The sequence below is a fragment of the Podospora pseudoanserina genome (assembly GCF_035222485.1).
Source record: "Podospora pseudoanserina strain CBS 124.78 chromosome 7 map unlocalized CBS124.78p_7, whole genome shotgun sequence".
Lineage (NCBI taxonomy): Eukaryota > Fungi > Ascomycota > Sordariomycetes > Sordariales > Podosporaceae > Podospora > Podospora pseudoanserina.
Window position 1 is genome coordinate 1,097,602 of NW_026946671.1, and position 15,360 is coordinate 1,112,961.

A 15,360-nucleotide genomic window follows, 5' to 3' on the forward strand; every position below is an offset into this window, starting at 1 on the left:
GTGTGGTGCGCTGTGTGGGTCACCCCCAGTCGCTGAAATGCTGCAGGTGGGCACTGGCCGCTCATGCATGGAGGTCGAGAATTTGGAGACTGGGGCCCTTTGCCCCACCTTTTTTTTTTTGGCGATTTGGAGAAGGTGAAGAAAAAAAAAGTTGGGATAAGGAACGACATTTTTTGATAGTAACAAACAAGTCTTTTGTTTTACAAGACTTGATACAAACAATTCCACGCCATTTTCGACGGATCCTCGATCATGGCCACCATCGACGTGAGCCTGCAGAGACGGTCTCTGCTCCGAGACGCGGCCACGCTCCAACTCCTGCCGCGGGAACTGGTCCTTATCATCCAGGACCATCACACTCACTCGAGCCAGCTCTTAGAGGCCATCGCGACGGCCGCCCTCATTGCGCCCGCCACAGACAGGATATTCGCCCACTTGGACAGCTGTTTTGCCGACATCTGCGCCAGATGGGTCTTGTCCCACCCAAAGCTCGATGTAAAAGTTTTTGCGTCGTTTGCCAGGATCTTGCCGTTTGCGCCGGCTCTGTCTGTGTTTCTTACATCGCATATTCAAGGGGGAGGAGGAGCCGGAGGACTGAGACCAGGACAGCAAATACTCGACCACCTTGACTTGACATCGTTTAGTGATATCGACCTCCCCATTATTCTCCTCGCCTTATGGAGACTCAATAATTTTGACAAGAGAACTTATTCACCACTCTCGAGCCCGTCACAGCTCCAGTCTCTGTTCACCACCCATGCCAACCCTGCAGTGAGATGTCTCGCCATCCGGATTTTCTGCCAGCTCCACGACGCCTCGGACCAGAAGCTGGAGGCTTTGCTCACCAAATACATTGCCCAGGACACCAGCCTGATTGCGGATTTGGACGGGAGAAGGGCGGATTATTCGTTTCTGAGCCTGTATGAGGATGCGAGGAGCCAAGAGATCCAGCGCCTTCGCAGTAGTATCCAGACTGAGCAGCAGCAACAGCAAGAAGGACCGGTTGCTCCAGTAATTCAAAATCTTACCCCCCTTGTTGTCACATATGGCAAGACTGTCCTTCCACGGCCCCTCGGTCCTGTGAACACGCCAAGTACTCTCGCGCTCACTTCGACGACGGTGGAAAATCTCGAGAATCTCGGCAGGCTTTTGCAGAAGCCAGGTCCCGTTCTGCTCCATGGTCTGTCCGGTGCGGGCAAGACATCGTTGGTTCAGGAGGTTGCGAGGGAGTTGGGGAAGCAGGGTGAGATGGTCACGCTGCATCTAAACGAGCAGACGGACGCCAAGATGCTTCTGGGGCTGTACACGACAAATGAGAAGCCCGGTTCCTTCTCGTGGCGCCCAGGTGTTTTGACGACAGCGGTCAGGGAAGGAAGATGGGTCTTGATTGAGGACCTGGATCGTGCGCCGACCGAGGTTATGAGCACGCTGCTGCCCCTTATTGAGCGTGGAGAGCTTCTGATTCCGGGGCGTGGGGAGAGGATACAGGCTACCAGTGGGTTCCGGATGTTTGCGACGGTTCGGACGTTGATGGGAATGAACGACAAGGAGAATCTACCGAATATGATTGGGCAGCGGTTGTGGCAGTTGCTGCATATCAAGGCTCTTCCGAGGGATGACTTGAGGGAGGTCATCGTTGGGAGATATCCGTTGCTGCACAGGTATACGGTTGGGATTTTGGCCGTTTTCGACAGGCTTATTGCTTCGACGAGTGGTTCTTCGAGGCTGTCTCTTGGGCGGACGGTGTTGGACCGGCCCATTGGTACGAGAGATCTTTTGAAGTGGTGTGGGAGATTGGACGATATCCTGCGCTCGGCTGGTGTCAAGACTGGGGAGGAGCCCGTCACGGATACTACGAGAGACCGGATGTTCCTGGAGGCTGTGGACTGTTTCGTCAGTAACATTCATGAAATTGCTGCTCGCAATCTGTTGATTCAAGCTATTGCCAAGGAGATGCATCTTTCCCCTGAACGCGTTCGGCATTATCTCTCACATTACATCCCTGATATGGTGGACTCCGAGTCACGGCTGACGATTGGCCGTGCCTCTTTTGTCAAGTCACGGAGGTCTGGCAGGATCACCAAGTCAAAGAGACCTTTCGCTACTACCGTTCATGCCAAGAGGCTGCTCGAGCAGATTGCCGTTGCTGTCAAGCACCGTGAGCCCCTTTTGCTCGTCGGTGAGACCGGCATCGGTAAGACTACGGTGGTTCAGCAACTTGCCGAGTCGCTCGGTCACCAGCTCGTTGCCGTCAATTTGTCTCAACAAAGCGAAGCCAGTGATTTGCTTGGCGGTTTCAAGCCGGTCAGCGCCCAAAGTCTTGCCATGCCCATCAAGGAGGAGTTTGAGGATCTTCTTGAGAAGACCGGTGTCTCTGCTGAGAAGAACAGGGAATATCTTGATCGTATTGCCAAGAGATTTGTCAGGGGCAAGTGGAGAGAAGTCTCCAAGGAGTGGCGGAAGGCTCCCAAGATGTTTGAGGCTATTCTTGAGAAGCTGGAGAGCGCCCAGACCAAAGATGAGCCAGCCGAGGAGCAGCCAGCCAAGCGCCGCAAGACTGGGTCGACAAAGCTGCAACGGTTGCGTGACTTGAGACCTCGCTGGGATACCTTTTCTCAGAGTCTCGATCAGTTCGATAGGCAGGTTGCCAGCGGGGGTGCTTTCGCCTTTGCCTTTGTCGAGGGCAAGATTGTCAAGGCTGCCAGGAATGGCGACTGGATTCTCCTGGACGAAATCAACCTTGCTTCGCCCGACACGCTGGAGAGCATTGCTGGTCTCTTCCAGACGACACCCTCTCTTCTTCTCTCAGAGACGGGAGAAATCGAGAGGATCCAGGCACATCCAAACTTTCGTGTTTTCGGCGCCATGAACCCAGCCACCGATGTGGGCAAGCGAGATCTCCCACTCGGTCTGAGATCTCGCTTCACCGAGATATATGTTCAGAGCCCCGATCGGGATAAGAAGGATTTGCTTACCATCATCAAGACTTATCTGAAGGGCAACAACAGCACCATTGACCGCTTGGCTGATGATGTTGCTGATTTGTATCTTGAGATCAAGCAGAGGGCAGAGGCGAAGCAGTTGGTCGACCAGGCCAGTGAGGTTCCTCACTTCAGTTTGCGTACCCTGACACGGGTGCTAACATACGCCAACGATGTGGCTCCTGTGTATGGACTCGACCGTGCCTTGTATGAGGGTTTCTGCATGTGCTTTACTACTCTGCTCAGCGAGGAGTCGGAGCGCACAGTCAGGCCGCTTATCCACCAGCATCTCCTCAAGAAGTCCAATATTCTCACTCAACCACCGAAGAAGCCCCTCGATGGAAAGCCTTATATCTCCTTCAAGAACAGGGACAAGACCCATGAGTACTTCTTGCTCCAAGGCAACCACGAGCCCATTGTGCGAGACGACTACATCATCACTCGCTACGTTGAGCGCAATCTCCTCAACCTTGTCCGCGCCACCTCTACTCGGAGGTACCCCATCCTCATCCAAGGTCCCACATCCGCAGGTAAAACAAGCATGATTGAGTACCTGGCCAACTACACTGGCAACAAGTTTGTCCGCATCAACAACCACGAGCACACCGATCTCCAAGAATACCTGGGCACTTATGTCTCTGATTCGGAAGGCAAGCTCAGGTTCCAGGAGGGTTTGCTTGTCCAGGCCATGCGGGAAGGCTCCTGGATCGTGCTCGACGAGCTGAACCTGGCGCCTACCGATGTTCTCGAAGCTCTCAACCGCCTGTTGGACGACAACAGGGAGCTGCTCATCCCCGAAACTCAAGAGATTGTCCGGCCGGCAGAGAACTTTTGTTTGTTCGCCACGCAGAATCCCCCTGGCTTGTACGGTGGCCGCAAAGTCTTGTCCCGCGCTTTCAGAAACAGATTCTTGGAGCTTCACTTTGATGATATTCCAGAAAGCGAACTCAAAGAGATTTTGCAGCAGAGAAGCAGGAACACGGCCCCTTCTGACTGCGGGAGAATCGTCAACGTTTACAAGCAGCTCACCCGCCTCCGTCAGGAGTCCCGTGTTTTTGAGCAAAAGAACTCTTTTGCTACGTTGAGAGATTTGTTCAGATGGGCTCTTAGAGAGTCGGAGACACGACAGGAGATCGCTGAACATGGCTACATGCTTTTGGCTGAGAGAGTCCGCAAGCCGGAGGAGAGGGACGAGGTTAGGAAGGTTATCGAGCAGGAGTTCAGGGTCACTATTGACTCGGCCAAGCTGTATGATCTTGACACTGCGCCTGAGCTGAGAAATGTCAAGGCGAGGAATAGCCAGGGGGTTATCTGGACGAGGGCGATGAGGCGGTTGTATGTTTTGGTCAAGAGGGCGATCAAGAACAATGAGCCGGTTTTGCTGGTGGGTGAGACGGGTTGTGGTAAGACGACTGTGGTGCAGTTGCTGGCCGAGTTTGAGGGGCAGGGGTTGCACATTGTGAATGCGCATCAGAATACGGAGACGGGGGATTTGATTGGTAGTCAGAGGCCGGTGAGGAACAGGGGGGCGGTTGTGGATGCTCTGTTCCGGGATTTGGAGGAGCTGGCGGGTTTGCTTGGGAGGGAGAGGGGGGCTTTGGAGGAGTTGCAGGAGTGGTATAGGTCTCTGTCGGCTGACGAGCTGGCGAGGGTTCCGGAGGCGTTGAGGGCGAAGATTCATGCTGGGATCACGAGAAGCAAGGCCCTGTTTGAGTGGAGTGACGGTAGTCTCGTTCATGCCATGAGGGAGGGCAGCTACTTTCTTCTTGATGAGATTTCTCTCGCAGATGACTCGGTCCTGGAGCGTCTCAATTCGGTCCTTGAGCCTCAGCGCACGCTTCTTTTGGCCGAGAAGGGCGTCGACGACTCTTTTGTTCAGGGCACCGAAGGCTTCCAGTTCTTTGCTACCATGAACCCCGGTGGCGACTTTGGAAAGAAGGAGCTTTCTCCGGCTTTGCGCAACCGTTTCACTGAGATTTGGGTGCCCGCCTTTTCGGATGTGGAGGATGTTCATGACATTGTCGTCTCCAAGCTCGACAAGAGATTCAAGCAGGGGAAGAGCACCAAGTCGAAGCCTGTCTCCCAGATCATCGTCGAGTTCGCTTATTGGTTTGGCAAGACCTTCCGTCCTTCTTCGGCTACTGCTTTCTCGGTCAGAGATATCCTCTCCTGGGTCCAGTTCATGAACACGTGCCCCTTCAAATCCACTGATCTCGCCCTTCTTCACGGTGCGGCCATGGTGTTTATCGACACCATCGGTGCCAACCCCTCCGCTCTCATCTCGGTCGACCCCAAGGAGATGGCCTCACAGCGCCAGCAATGTCTCCAGCAGCTTGGTGCTCTTTGCGGCAAGGACCTCAGCCAGCTGTACTTTCAAGAGCCAGAACTCGAGATCACCCCCGGAGCTCTCTCCATCGGGGATTTTGGTGTCGAGAGGTCCGAGGCTGCCAAGCCTGATGCCGGTGATGAGTTTGCCGTTCCTACCACCAAGATGAATGCCATGCGCGTGATTAGAGCGCTGCAAGGGACGAAGCCGATTTTGCTGGAGGGCAACCCTGGTGTGGGCAAGACTACGTTGATTACGGCTTTGGCGAGGGCTTGTGGACGGCCGCTGACGAGGATCAACCTGAGTGATCAGACAGATCTGATGGATCTGTTTGGTACGGATGTGCCGGTAGAGGGGGCGGAGGCGGGTAATTTTGTCTGGCAGAATGCGCCGTTTTTGGAGGCGATGCAGAAGGGGGAGTGGGTCTTGTTGGATGTAAGTGACACTGTTTTGGATCAGGGATAGGGGGGCTGTGACTGACAGGATTTTACAGGAAATGAACTTGGCTTCTCAGACGGTTCTGGAGGGTCTGAACGCCTGTCTTGACCATCGTGGAGAGGTGTACATTGCCGAACTGGACCAGGTTTTCAAGCGCCATCCCGACTTCAAGCTGTTTGCTGCCCAGAATCCTCATCACCAGGGCGGTGGTCGTAAGGGTCTTCCTAGTTCGTTTGTCAACCGTTTCACTGTGGTCTACTCGGACGTCTTCACCAAGGAGGATTTGCTTCATATTACGGCCAAGAAGTTCGCCAAGATTGGGGAGGATACTCAGCATCGTCTTATCGAGTTTATGTCGAAGCTTGATGACGAGGTTGTTGGCAGACGGTCGTTTGGTGCGCTCGGGTCTCCGTGGGAGTTCAACTTGCGTGATACCCTTCGCTGGGGCGATTTGTTGACTTCCGACAAAGCCCTCTTGGCCGACCGCAAGCCGGATGACTATCTTGATGTCATTATTCGACAGCGTTTCCGGTCGGAGCGTGACCGTGAGGCGGTCAACAAGCTCTTTGCTGAGATCTTTGAGCGGATGCCTGAGCAGCATGGCCTGTACCATGATATCAATCCCTATTTCTGCCAGGTCGGGCTTGCTACCATCAAGCGGAATGCGCTGTCGCAGCCGACGCATTTCCCGGCGATCGATCCAATTGCCAGGCTCAAGGAGATTGAGTCGATTTTGATTGCTATTGAGCAGGACCTGCCGTGTATCTTGGTTGGTCCTTCGGGCAGTGGGAAGTCGTCTCTTTTGGCCCACGTTGCGGCTTTGGCTGGTAAGCCTATGGTCATCTTCCCGCTTAATGCGGATGTCGATGCCATGGATCTTATTGGTGGCTTTGAGCAGGCTGATCCTCACCGTGAGGTGCAAGCGGCGTTGTCCAGGTTCAGACAGGCTCTTCAGGACCAGATTCTCAGCACTCTGCCAAGCATGGTGGCGCGTGTGGCTCTAGATGTGTTGACTGCCTTGGGGTCCTCCTTGACCGGGGAGGCTCATCAGTATGAGACTCTTCTGCCACTCATCGAGAGCCTTCAGGTCGATCCAGCTGTCAACCAGGAGCTCGCCACTCTTTTGGATCAGGCAAAGGAGGCTTTACACAAGCCGCTGACGCTCGAGAACCCGAGATTCGAGTGGCTCGATGGTGTCATTGTTCGGGCTGTCGAGACTGGCGCTTGGTTGGTCCTCGATAATGCCAACCTTTGCAGTGCTTCTGTGCTGGACAGACTGAACTCGCTCTTGGAACGGCCGAATGGCATCCTCAGCATCAATGAGCACAGTGGTCCGGGAGGTGAGCCGAGGATCATTAAGCCCCATCCTGATTTTAGGATTTTCCTGACGGTCGATCCGAGGTATGGAGAGCTGTCGAGGGCTATGAGGAATCGTTCGGTGGAGATTTATCTTGATGTTCTTCCTGCTGGGACAAGTGTTGTTGTTGAGAGGATTGCACCTGTTGATGGGACGCTTCAGAGATACCATACTGCTGCGAAGTTGGCGTCGTCTCAAGGCACCGAAGAGGGACAGCTTATTCCTTTGGCGTTTGATGCCATCTCCCTTGGAGACAGCAGCCGTCTTGATGCTTACATCAGCATCATCCGCGAGGCTCTCAGCGATGGCTCGCCATCTCCTGTTCAGTCACCCGACGTCCTGCAACATCTTGACCTACTCTTGTCTTACATCCACCATGAAGACGCCGGTGAACTCCGCCAGGCCATCGCGGGGTTGTACACCCCGTCCCCGGACAAAATGCTCATGCCTCTTCACCCGTTGATCAACTCCCCTATGATGCCGCTCCTGGACCAAGCCCGCGAGGGACTCACCTGCTGGCTGGCAGTCTGCTACGAGCTCTTTATCGACATCCAAAAAGCAGAAAAAGCCATGGCTGGCCAACTCTCCAAGGTCAACGTCAGCAAGCCATCCTCGTTGAACCGCCTGCAGAGGTCGTTTGTCGCGGACAAGGTCGCTTCCCTCGCCAAGGACTCCACGGTCAACTCTGTCCGGTTTTTGGCGTCGGTTGCCAAGGCAATCAAGGGGTACATCTCCACCAGCACTGCCGAGCCTGGAAACTGGAAACAGCGCCGCGCTATCCTCCGCCGCGTGGTCCTCTTTTGGAAGAGGACATTCTCCTTCCTCATTGCGTCTCAGTTCGAGGAAGCGAGATTCCAGTCCCATTTGACTCAGGGTGCTAACCTCCTCCGCCGATCTCTTGCCATGGCTGGTCGAGATGATGAGGGGATTCAGAAACTACTTGTCTCGATTGAGGAATTTCTCGAGCGGGACTTTGTCGTTGGGTTCAAGCTTGTGACAGGTCTCTCCATGGAGACGATGTGGCGGGCTTTACGTCCTGATCCTATTGCTGACCAGGCTACGCTTGAGCAAGTGATGGAGCTGGAGAGGTTGGCGGATAGGTTTGATGAGATGAGGTGGAGGGTTGATGTTGATATCGCCACCCTGAGAACAGTTCAGGATTCCATGGCGAGGATCTATGCTGTTGTTCGCACGGGGAAGGTGGATGGTGCCTCTCTCGTCAAGGACCTCCAACAGGAGATTTCTGCGTTGGAGGCAAAGATTGGGGTGCACTCTGCCGCTCACGAGCCTTTTTTCGCGAGTAGTTTTGAGGGGTTGAGGCAGGTGGGGGTGTTGCATAGGATATCAACCGGGGGGAGGATCGGGGAGGGGAGTGGTGATGTGGATGTTTTGTCGAGCTTGCCTACTGCCAGTCTGATGAGGATTCAGTGTATGAAGGGGACGGGTTTGCAGGGGGTGGATTGTGTTCTTGCGCAACAGGGACAGGGGAGTGAGGTGGTGCACCCTTGGGAGGGGGAGCTTTCAAAGGCGTTGTTGAGGAGGTATGAGGCGGCGGCTTCGGCGAGTTTGGGCCAGCTGAGGAGTTTGGAGGTGGAGATGCCTATCATGGGGCGGGCGTTGGCGGGGGCGAGTGAGGCGCTTGCTGCTGATCCTCTGGGGAAGGCGGAGGGGCTTTTGGTGAGGTTGATGGGTGAGGTGATGAGTGCTCATGACCCGTCCCGGAAAGGGGGAGTGGAGGTGTTGTTTGAGAGTTTGGTCAAGGGGGCTAGGATGGGGGCGGTGGAGTTGGGGGAGCTGGGGGAGTGGTTGGAGCAGAGTGAGCAGCTTCAGATGATGGAGGGGGGAGATTGGCCGGGGCATGTGGTGGAAGTTTTCAGAGGTCACTTTGCAAAGGCTTTGTTGGCGCTGGTGGCGGCGAGGAAGGGGTTGCAGCCTAGGTCGGCGTTTGCGAGCATTGCGTGGGTGAGGTTTGCGCTGGGGTGTGTGACGCTTTTTGTGCCGGATAAGATCTTTGATCCGCATCATCGGGCGCAGATTGAGGCCGAGGAGCATCAGGAGCTTTACGTGGGTCTTCAGAGGGAGATTGCTGCTCTTGAGGCCTTTGAGGTGGCGTTTACCGGGCAGAAGACGGGCATCCGATTGAAAGCTCTGGCTGAGGAGGCGGGTGGATTGGGAGAGCCGCCTGCGGTTCAGTCGATTTACCGTCCTGGGGGTGGTGAGCTGCGCAGTTTGCAGGGGGAGTTTAGCAATGTTCTCGGTGCCCTTTTGGCGAACGATGTTGCGACGACGCATCTCAAGTCTATCATGTCGTCTTCGACTGAGGTTACTGAGGAGCTTTCGCTGGTGGAGCAGAACGTCTCGCTTCTTATTCACCGGTTGACTTCCCGGTTTGGGGCTTATCAGGATCTGACCATGCCGCTGGTCAGTTTCCTTCGCTGCCTCAAGATGGGCCTTTCCCTTGGGAGGGGTGTTGTACCCCCTGCCACGGCATCTGAGGATAACGAAGACGAGGACAACAAATCTGAGGTCTTGGTCTCTGTCACGCCCTTTCTTCAGGGGACGGTCTACCGCGCCGAGACGGAGGATCTTCCCCTGAGAAACTTTGCGTTCTTGTATTTTGTCCAGACGGTTGCTGCTGTTGAAGGCAAAAATCAACTTCCCCCATCCATGAGGAAACAGCTCTTTGAGTCACTGGCCTTCATCCACGAAGTCTACAGCAAGAAGTTTGAAGAGGACAAGCGCAAGGAAGTCGAAGCTAGCGGGCTGAGTTATGTCCACAAGGGCAGCTTGGAGGACGAGAAGGAGTATGACCGGCAGGAATTCGACAGTCTCTTCCCTGATTATCAAGACGAGGGCGACGACGATGATCACGACAAGACCAAGGTCAGGAAGCCCAAAAAGTCGAAGCGGTCGGGCAAGGATCTCGCGGTGATGCTCGCCGAGGCGCATGAGAAGATTTTCCTTGGGAGTCAAGAGCCGCAGGTGATGATCAAGGAGCTTTGCACACAGGTTGCCAGGACAATCGCCAGATCAAAGGGTGGGCAAACGGGCCCGGAGATGGACGCTATGCTACTCCCCGCTACGCTGCTTGTGTTTGAGGACTCGGTCAAGGCCTTTTCGGCCAGTGTCGAGACGGGCGATTACAACTTTTACACTGATGCACACCTCGCTGAGGTTCGCAAGGTCTTGAACCTGGTTAATGCCATCCGCAATCGGTTCCTTGAACTGCAAGGGATCGACGAGATTGGCCATCATCAAACGCTTGCTGATGTTATCCTTGCATGTGACAAGGTTCTCGAGATGGCTATTGACGACCCGCTTGCCAAGATTATCACAGCGATTGAGAAACTGCACGCTCATGTTTACGAGTGGCATGAAGGCGGCTGGGCTACGGCTGCTAATAAGGCTGTGGCGCTGTATGAGAAGCTGCGGGATACGATTTGTGACTGGAGGAGGTTGGAGCTGTCGTCTTGGTCGCGGTTGCTGGATGTCGAGGTCAAGAAGACGCATGATGCGGCCAAAGCTTTCTGGTTCGACGCGTACAATGACGTTATCCTCAAGTCGTGCGTGTTTCTTGAGGAGGGGTTGCTCAAGGAGTATGCGGTTGAACTTTTGGAAACTCTCTCGACGTACTTTACTGGTGATCGCTGCACTGTTGGGCAGTTCAAAGCGCGGTTGGGGTTGTTGAGGCAGTTGAAGAGCCAGCTTGATCTGCTGACGAGGGATGAGAAGGAGTTTGGCGTTGTTGGCGAAGCGGTGGAGAATAGTATCAGGTACTATGGACGGTATCTAGGCAAGGTGGAGGAGTATATCAAAAATGGGAGGCAGCCGCTGGATAGGAGTATGAAGGATGTGTTGTTGATGGGGAAGTGGAGGGATAAGAATATTGAGGCTTTGAGGGCGAGTGCACGGAAGTCTCATGAGAAGCTGTTTAAGCTGGTGAGGAAGTTCAGGGCAGTGTTGGAGCAGCCTGTCAGGGTCATTACTGATCAGGGGCTGCCGGAGGAGAAGTATGAGGGGGTTGTTGGGGGGGAGATGGTGGTCAAGAAGGTTGAGCACAGTGTGGATCCCAAGGCTATCGAGGTGTGTCGGGAGATGGTGCCTGGGATTGAGGCTCATCCTCAGTGGAGTCGGATGGTGAATCTACCCGGGGTGCTGAAGGCTATGGGGAGACATGGCTCGCTGCCTGCGGGTGTTGTTGGGGCTGCGAAGACGGTGGATGAGTACATCACTGATTTGGTCTCTTCGATTGCCGAGTTGAGGAAGGAGACGCCTAGCACGCTTACGGATGAGAATAAGGAGGCTGTGAGACATCTCAAGACTCGCAAGGTTACGCTCTTTAGCGAGACCCTCAAGACCCTTCGCGCTATGGGCTTCAGCCGCAACTTGGGCACGAACATTCTCGACAAGCAGAGCAGTACGCAAAAGGTTCTTGTTGGGTCGGGGTTGGTGCCTCATCTTTCTGGGCCGGAATTGGACGCGCTTGAGTACTTTTACCACAAGACTCTTGACCTAGCTCCCAAGGTCCGCAAGGCTGCCAATGACCATAATGAGGATCTCAACAGGGAGGTTGTGGGGAGGAGTGTTGGTTTCTTTGAGGGCGTGCTGCATGTCATGTTCAAGCAGAGGCAGTTTTTGTCCAAAACTGCGCATGCTGACCAGGCACTCGAGGAGGCGATTGCCTACGTCAGGCAGCTTTCTATTGCTGGAGAAGGGTCTTTTGCGCCGGAGACCAAGCAGACCAACTACGCTCAGGTGCTGAAGTGGTTGGTGCAGATTGTCAAGTTTGGTGTTCATCTTGTTGATGTTCACGGCAAGCTTGGTCAGATTGACAATAAGCCTGTCGAGTCTAGGTTGGGTGCTTGGGTTGAGACGTTTGCCAAGTTGGAGAAGACTCAGCTGAATCTGCCTCAGCTTCCCGAGGGCTTTGTTTCCATGCCCCAGGAGACTCTCCAAGTCGACGTCGAGAGGGAGTTGGCCGCTTTGAAGACTGACCTTCCAGTCCTCGCTCAAGAGCGTCCTGATCTGGCATTTGTGATGGAGCAAATCAACCTCTGGACCGACATCCAAACCACCGCCGAAATCACCAACGGCCCCCAACACTCTGGTATTGACACCTTTGCCAACTCAGCCCTGACCCTCACAAGCAAAATCTTGGTCGCCCTCCAAAACTTCCAAAAGGTCGCCTCCACCCTCCCCGCAACAACAGAAGACCCAAGCTGGCTTGTGACATACGGGGAGGCCCTCCAAAAGTCTATCGACGCCCTCCGCATGCCCACCATCACAAACGACATCACCTCTCTAATCTCCCAGCTCCGCTCCATTCCCACACCATCAGTCGCCACCCCGATTTTACGACTAGTTCTACCTATCCTACAGCAATACTCGGCCTCCTGCCTTGACAACATCACCCAATTCACCTCCCTCCATCGCACCCTCTGCCGCCTAGGCTACACCCTCTCCACCTCCTTCACCATAATCTCCTCCCAAGGCTTCTGCACGCCCAGCGAACCGTCCAACGAGAAGTCCAACGAAACCGGCAACGTCGAAAACGACGGCACTGGCCTCGGCGACGGGGAAGGAGCAGAGGATATCAGCAAGGACATCCAACCTGACGAGGACCTCACCGAGCTGGCTCAAGACAAGAATAATAACACGCAGGGTGACATTGAGGAGCACGACGACGCGGTTGACATGGGGGATGATGAGTTGGAGGGTGAGCTTGGGGATGTGGCGGGTAAGGATGAGGAAGAGGAGGATAAGGACGGGAGTGATGATGAGGGGGATGATGAGGATGTGGATGAGCAGGCTGGGGATGTGGATGATCTTGATCCTACGGCGGTGGATGAGAAGATGTGGGATGGGAGTGGGGAGGATGAGGCGGAGAAGGATCAGCAGGGGGAGGGGGAGAAGGGGGAGAGGGATGAGAGTGATACTGTTGCTGCTGAGGAGAAGAAAGACGATAAAAAGAAGAAGGAGGAAGAGAATAAAAGGGAGGGGAATGAGAAGGGAGAGGAGGATAAAGAAGGGGAAGATGAAGAAGAGGAAGGGGAGCCGGGGGATGAGAATGAGGGGGTGGCGATGGAGGAGTTGAATAAGCAGGATCAGAATGTGGATGAGCAGGAGACGTTGGCGTTGCCCGAGGATATGGATGTTGACATCAGTGATGGTGAAGAGGAGGAGGAAGATGATTTGGATGGGTTGAGTGACGTTGATCCTGATAAGATTGATGAAGAGGAGAAGATAACTGGGGAGGATGATGCTGATAGCGATAATGGCGAGGAACAAGAAAAGGGAGAGGAAGAACATCAGAAAGACGAGGAGATTGACGAGGCGGGGGCAGAAGAAGAAGGAAAGATTGATGCGGCGGGTGAGAGAGAAGAGGAGATGGATGTTGACGAGCAAGGGGACGAAGGCAGGGAAGATGAAGAGGAGAAGCCCAAGCCGATGCAGGATGATGGCGGTGGTGTTGATCAGAATGACGTCGCGCCTAGCGAGGTTCAGAACGGGGGTGGTCAGGCGCAAGATGATGCGAATGACATGGAGCAGGATGAGACGGAGAACAAGGCTGCGCAGAGGGAGTCTGGCGCTGTGAGCAAGCAGCAGGCCGAGCAAGACAAGGCGCCTGGTGCGGAAGGTCAATTGTCGACGATGGACCAGGAGCAGGGTCCTTCTGATCAGCCGGAGGATGACTCCAAGCAGGCTCAGCCGTTCAAGAAGCTGGGTGATGCTTTGGAGAGGTGGTATCGCAACCAAAAGGACATCCAGGCGGCTGACGATCAAGAGAGGCCCGAGAAGCAGGCGGAGGACATGTCCAAGGCCGAGTTTCAGCATCTGCAGGATGACACCGCCGAGGCAGACGCGCAGGCTTTGGGGACGGCGACGGACGAGGAGGCAAAACCCATGAATGATGCCATGGCCATCGACAACGAGATGGAGGAGCAAGGGCAGCAGGTTCTTCCCGAAGATGAACAACCCGAGGAAGGGGGCGATGTCGATATGGAGGATGCCGAGCCGGCCGAACCCCAAGATGGCATCAAGAACGAGCGTGAGGATGGCCGTTCAGGCGTGGCTACCCACCGGGGCGCTCCAGACAACAGCAAGACCCCCGGTGACGAATCCGCCCCCAACGGCGCCGAAGACGAAGACGTTCAAGAAACTTCTACTCAACTCTCCGCCACCCATCTTACGGATGAAGACCGCCCTCTCCGCCCTTACGACGAGGCGCTAGAGCTCTGGTCGACCTTCCAGCAGAAAACCCAAGGCCTTTCCCAGTCTCTGTCCTCCCAACTGAGGCTGATCCTCGCACCAACCCAATCAACCAAGCTCTCGGGCTCCTTCCGCACAGGAAAGCGACTCAACATCAAGAAAATAATCCCTTACATCGCCTCGTCGTACAAGCGGGACAAGATCTGGATGAGGAGAGCCATCCCCTCCAAGCGCGCATATCAAATCCTGTTATGTGTGGATGACTCCAGCTCCATGTCTGACGAAAACAGGTCTTCCTCTGGCCGTCTCGCGCTCGAATCATTAGTGATGGTCGCCCGCGCCTTGACAATCCTCGAATCAGGCCAAATTGGAGTCCTGGGCTTCGGAGAAGAAGTCTTTACCGCCCACTCGCTAACCTCACCCTCCTTCTCCTCTGGCGACACAGGCGCGAGGGTCCTCCAGAATTTCACCTTTCAGTCTGCCGGGACGGATATGATCAAGCTCATGCGCGGGGTGATCGATCAGTTCCGTGACGCCCGCCTAATGTCCCAGGGAGGGGAGGATCTCTGGCAATTAGCGCTAATCTTGTCTGACGGCCTGGTCCAGTCGAGGGATCATGCCAGGCTGAGACCGCTGCTGAGGGAGGCGACGGAGCAGAGGGTGATGGTTGTTTTTGTTGTCATGGACGACGTCAGGGATAAGAAGGGGCATAGCGTGCTGGAGCTGAAGGAGGCGAGGTTTGGGGCTGATGGGGTGCCGGTTGTGAGGCGGTATCTGGATAGTTTTCCGTTTGAGTATTACTTGATTGTGCACAATCTGGAGGACTTGCCGGGGGCGCTGGCGGGGGTGTTGAGGAGTTGGTTTCAGGAGGTGAATGCTTAGAGGGTGGGTGGGTAGGTGGTGATGATGGGGGAGGAGAAAGTATGAAAAGGAGAAAAGAAAATGAAGATAAATAAATAAACAAAAAGAAGGGACAAGATAGATTGGGAGAGGGTTTGCATTTCTGGGAGTTTTATGGGCTGGGAAATATGGGAAGGGAAAGGAATGGG

The 15,360-nt window shown here is 54.7% G+C and overlaps 1 protein-coding gene across 1 annotated transcript; it reads left to right on the forward strand.

Annotated features, from left to right (window-relative positions):
- Positions 1–155: 155 nt before the first annotated feature.
- On the forward strand, positions 156–15,193 carry MDN1 (AAA ATPase midasin; the record flags this gene model as incomplete). Its single annotated transcript, XM_062950626.1, has 2 exons — positions 156–5,742; positions 5,801–15,193. Exons 1-2 carry the CDS (start codon positions 253–255, stop codon positions 15,191–15,193), a joined length of 14,883 nt encoding a protein of 4,960 aa, XP_062796655.1. The 5' UTR covers positions 156–252.
- Positions 15,194–15,360: the final 167 nt, after the last annotated feature.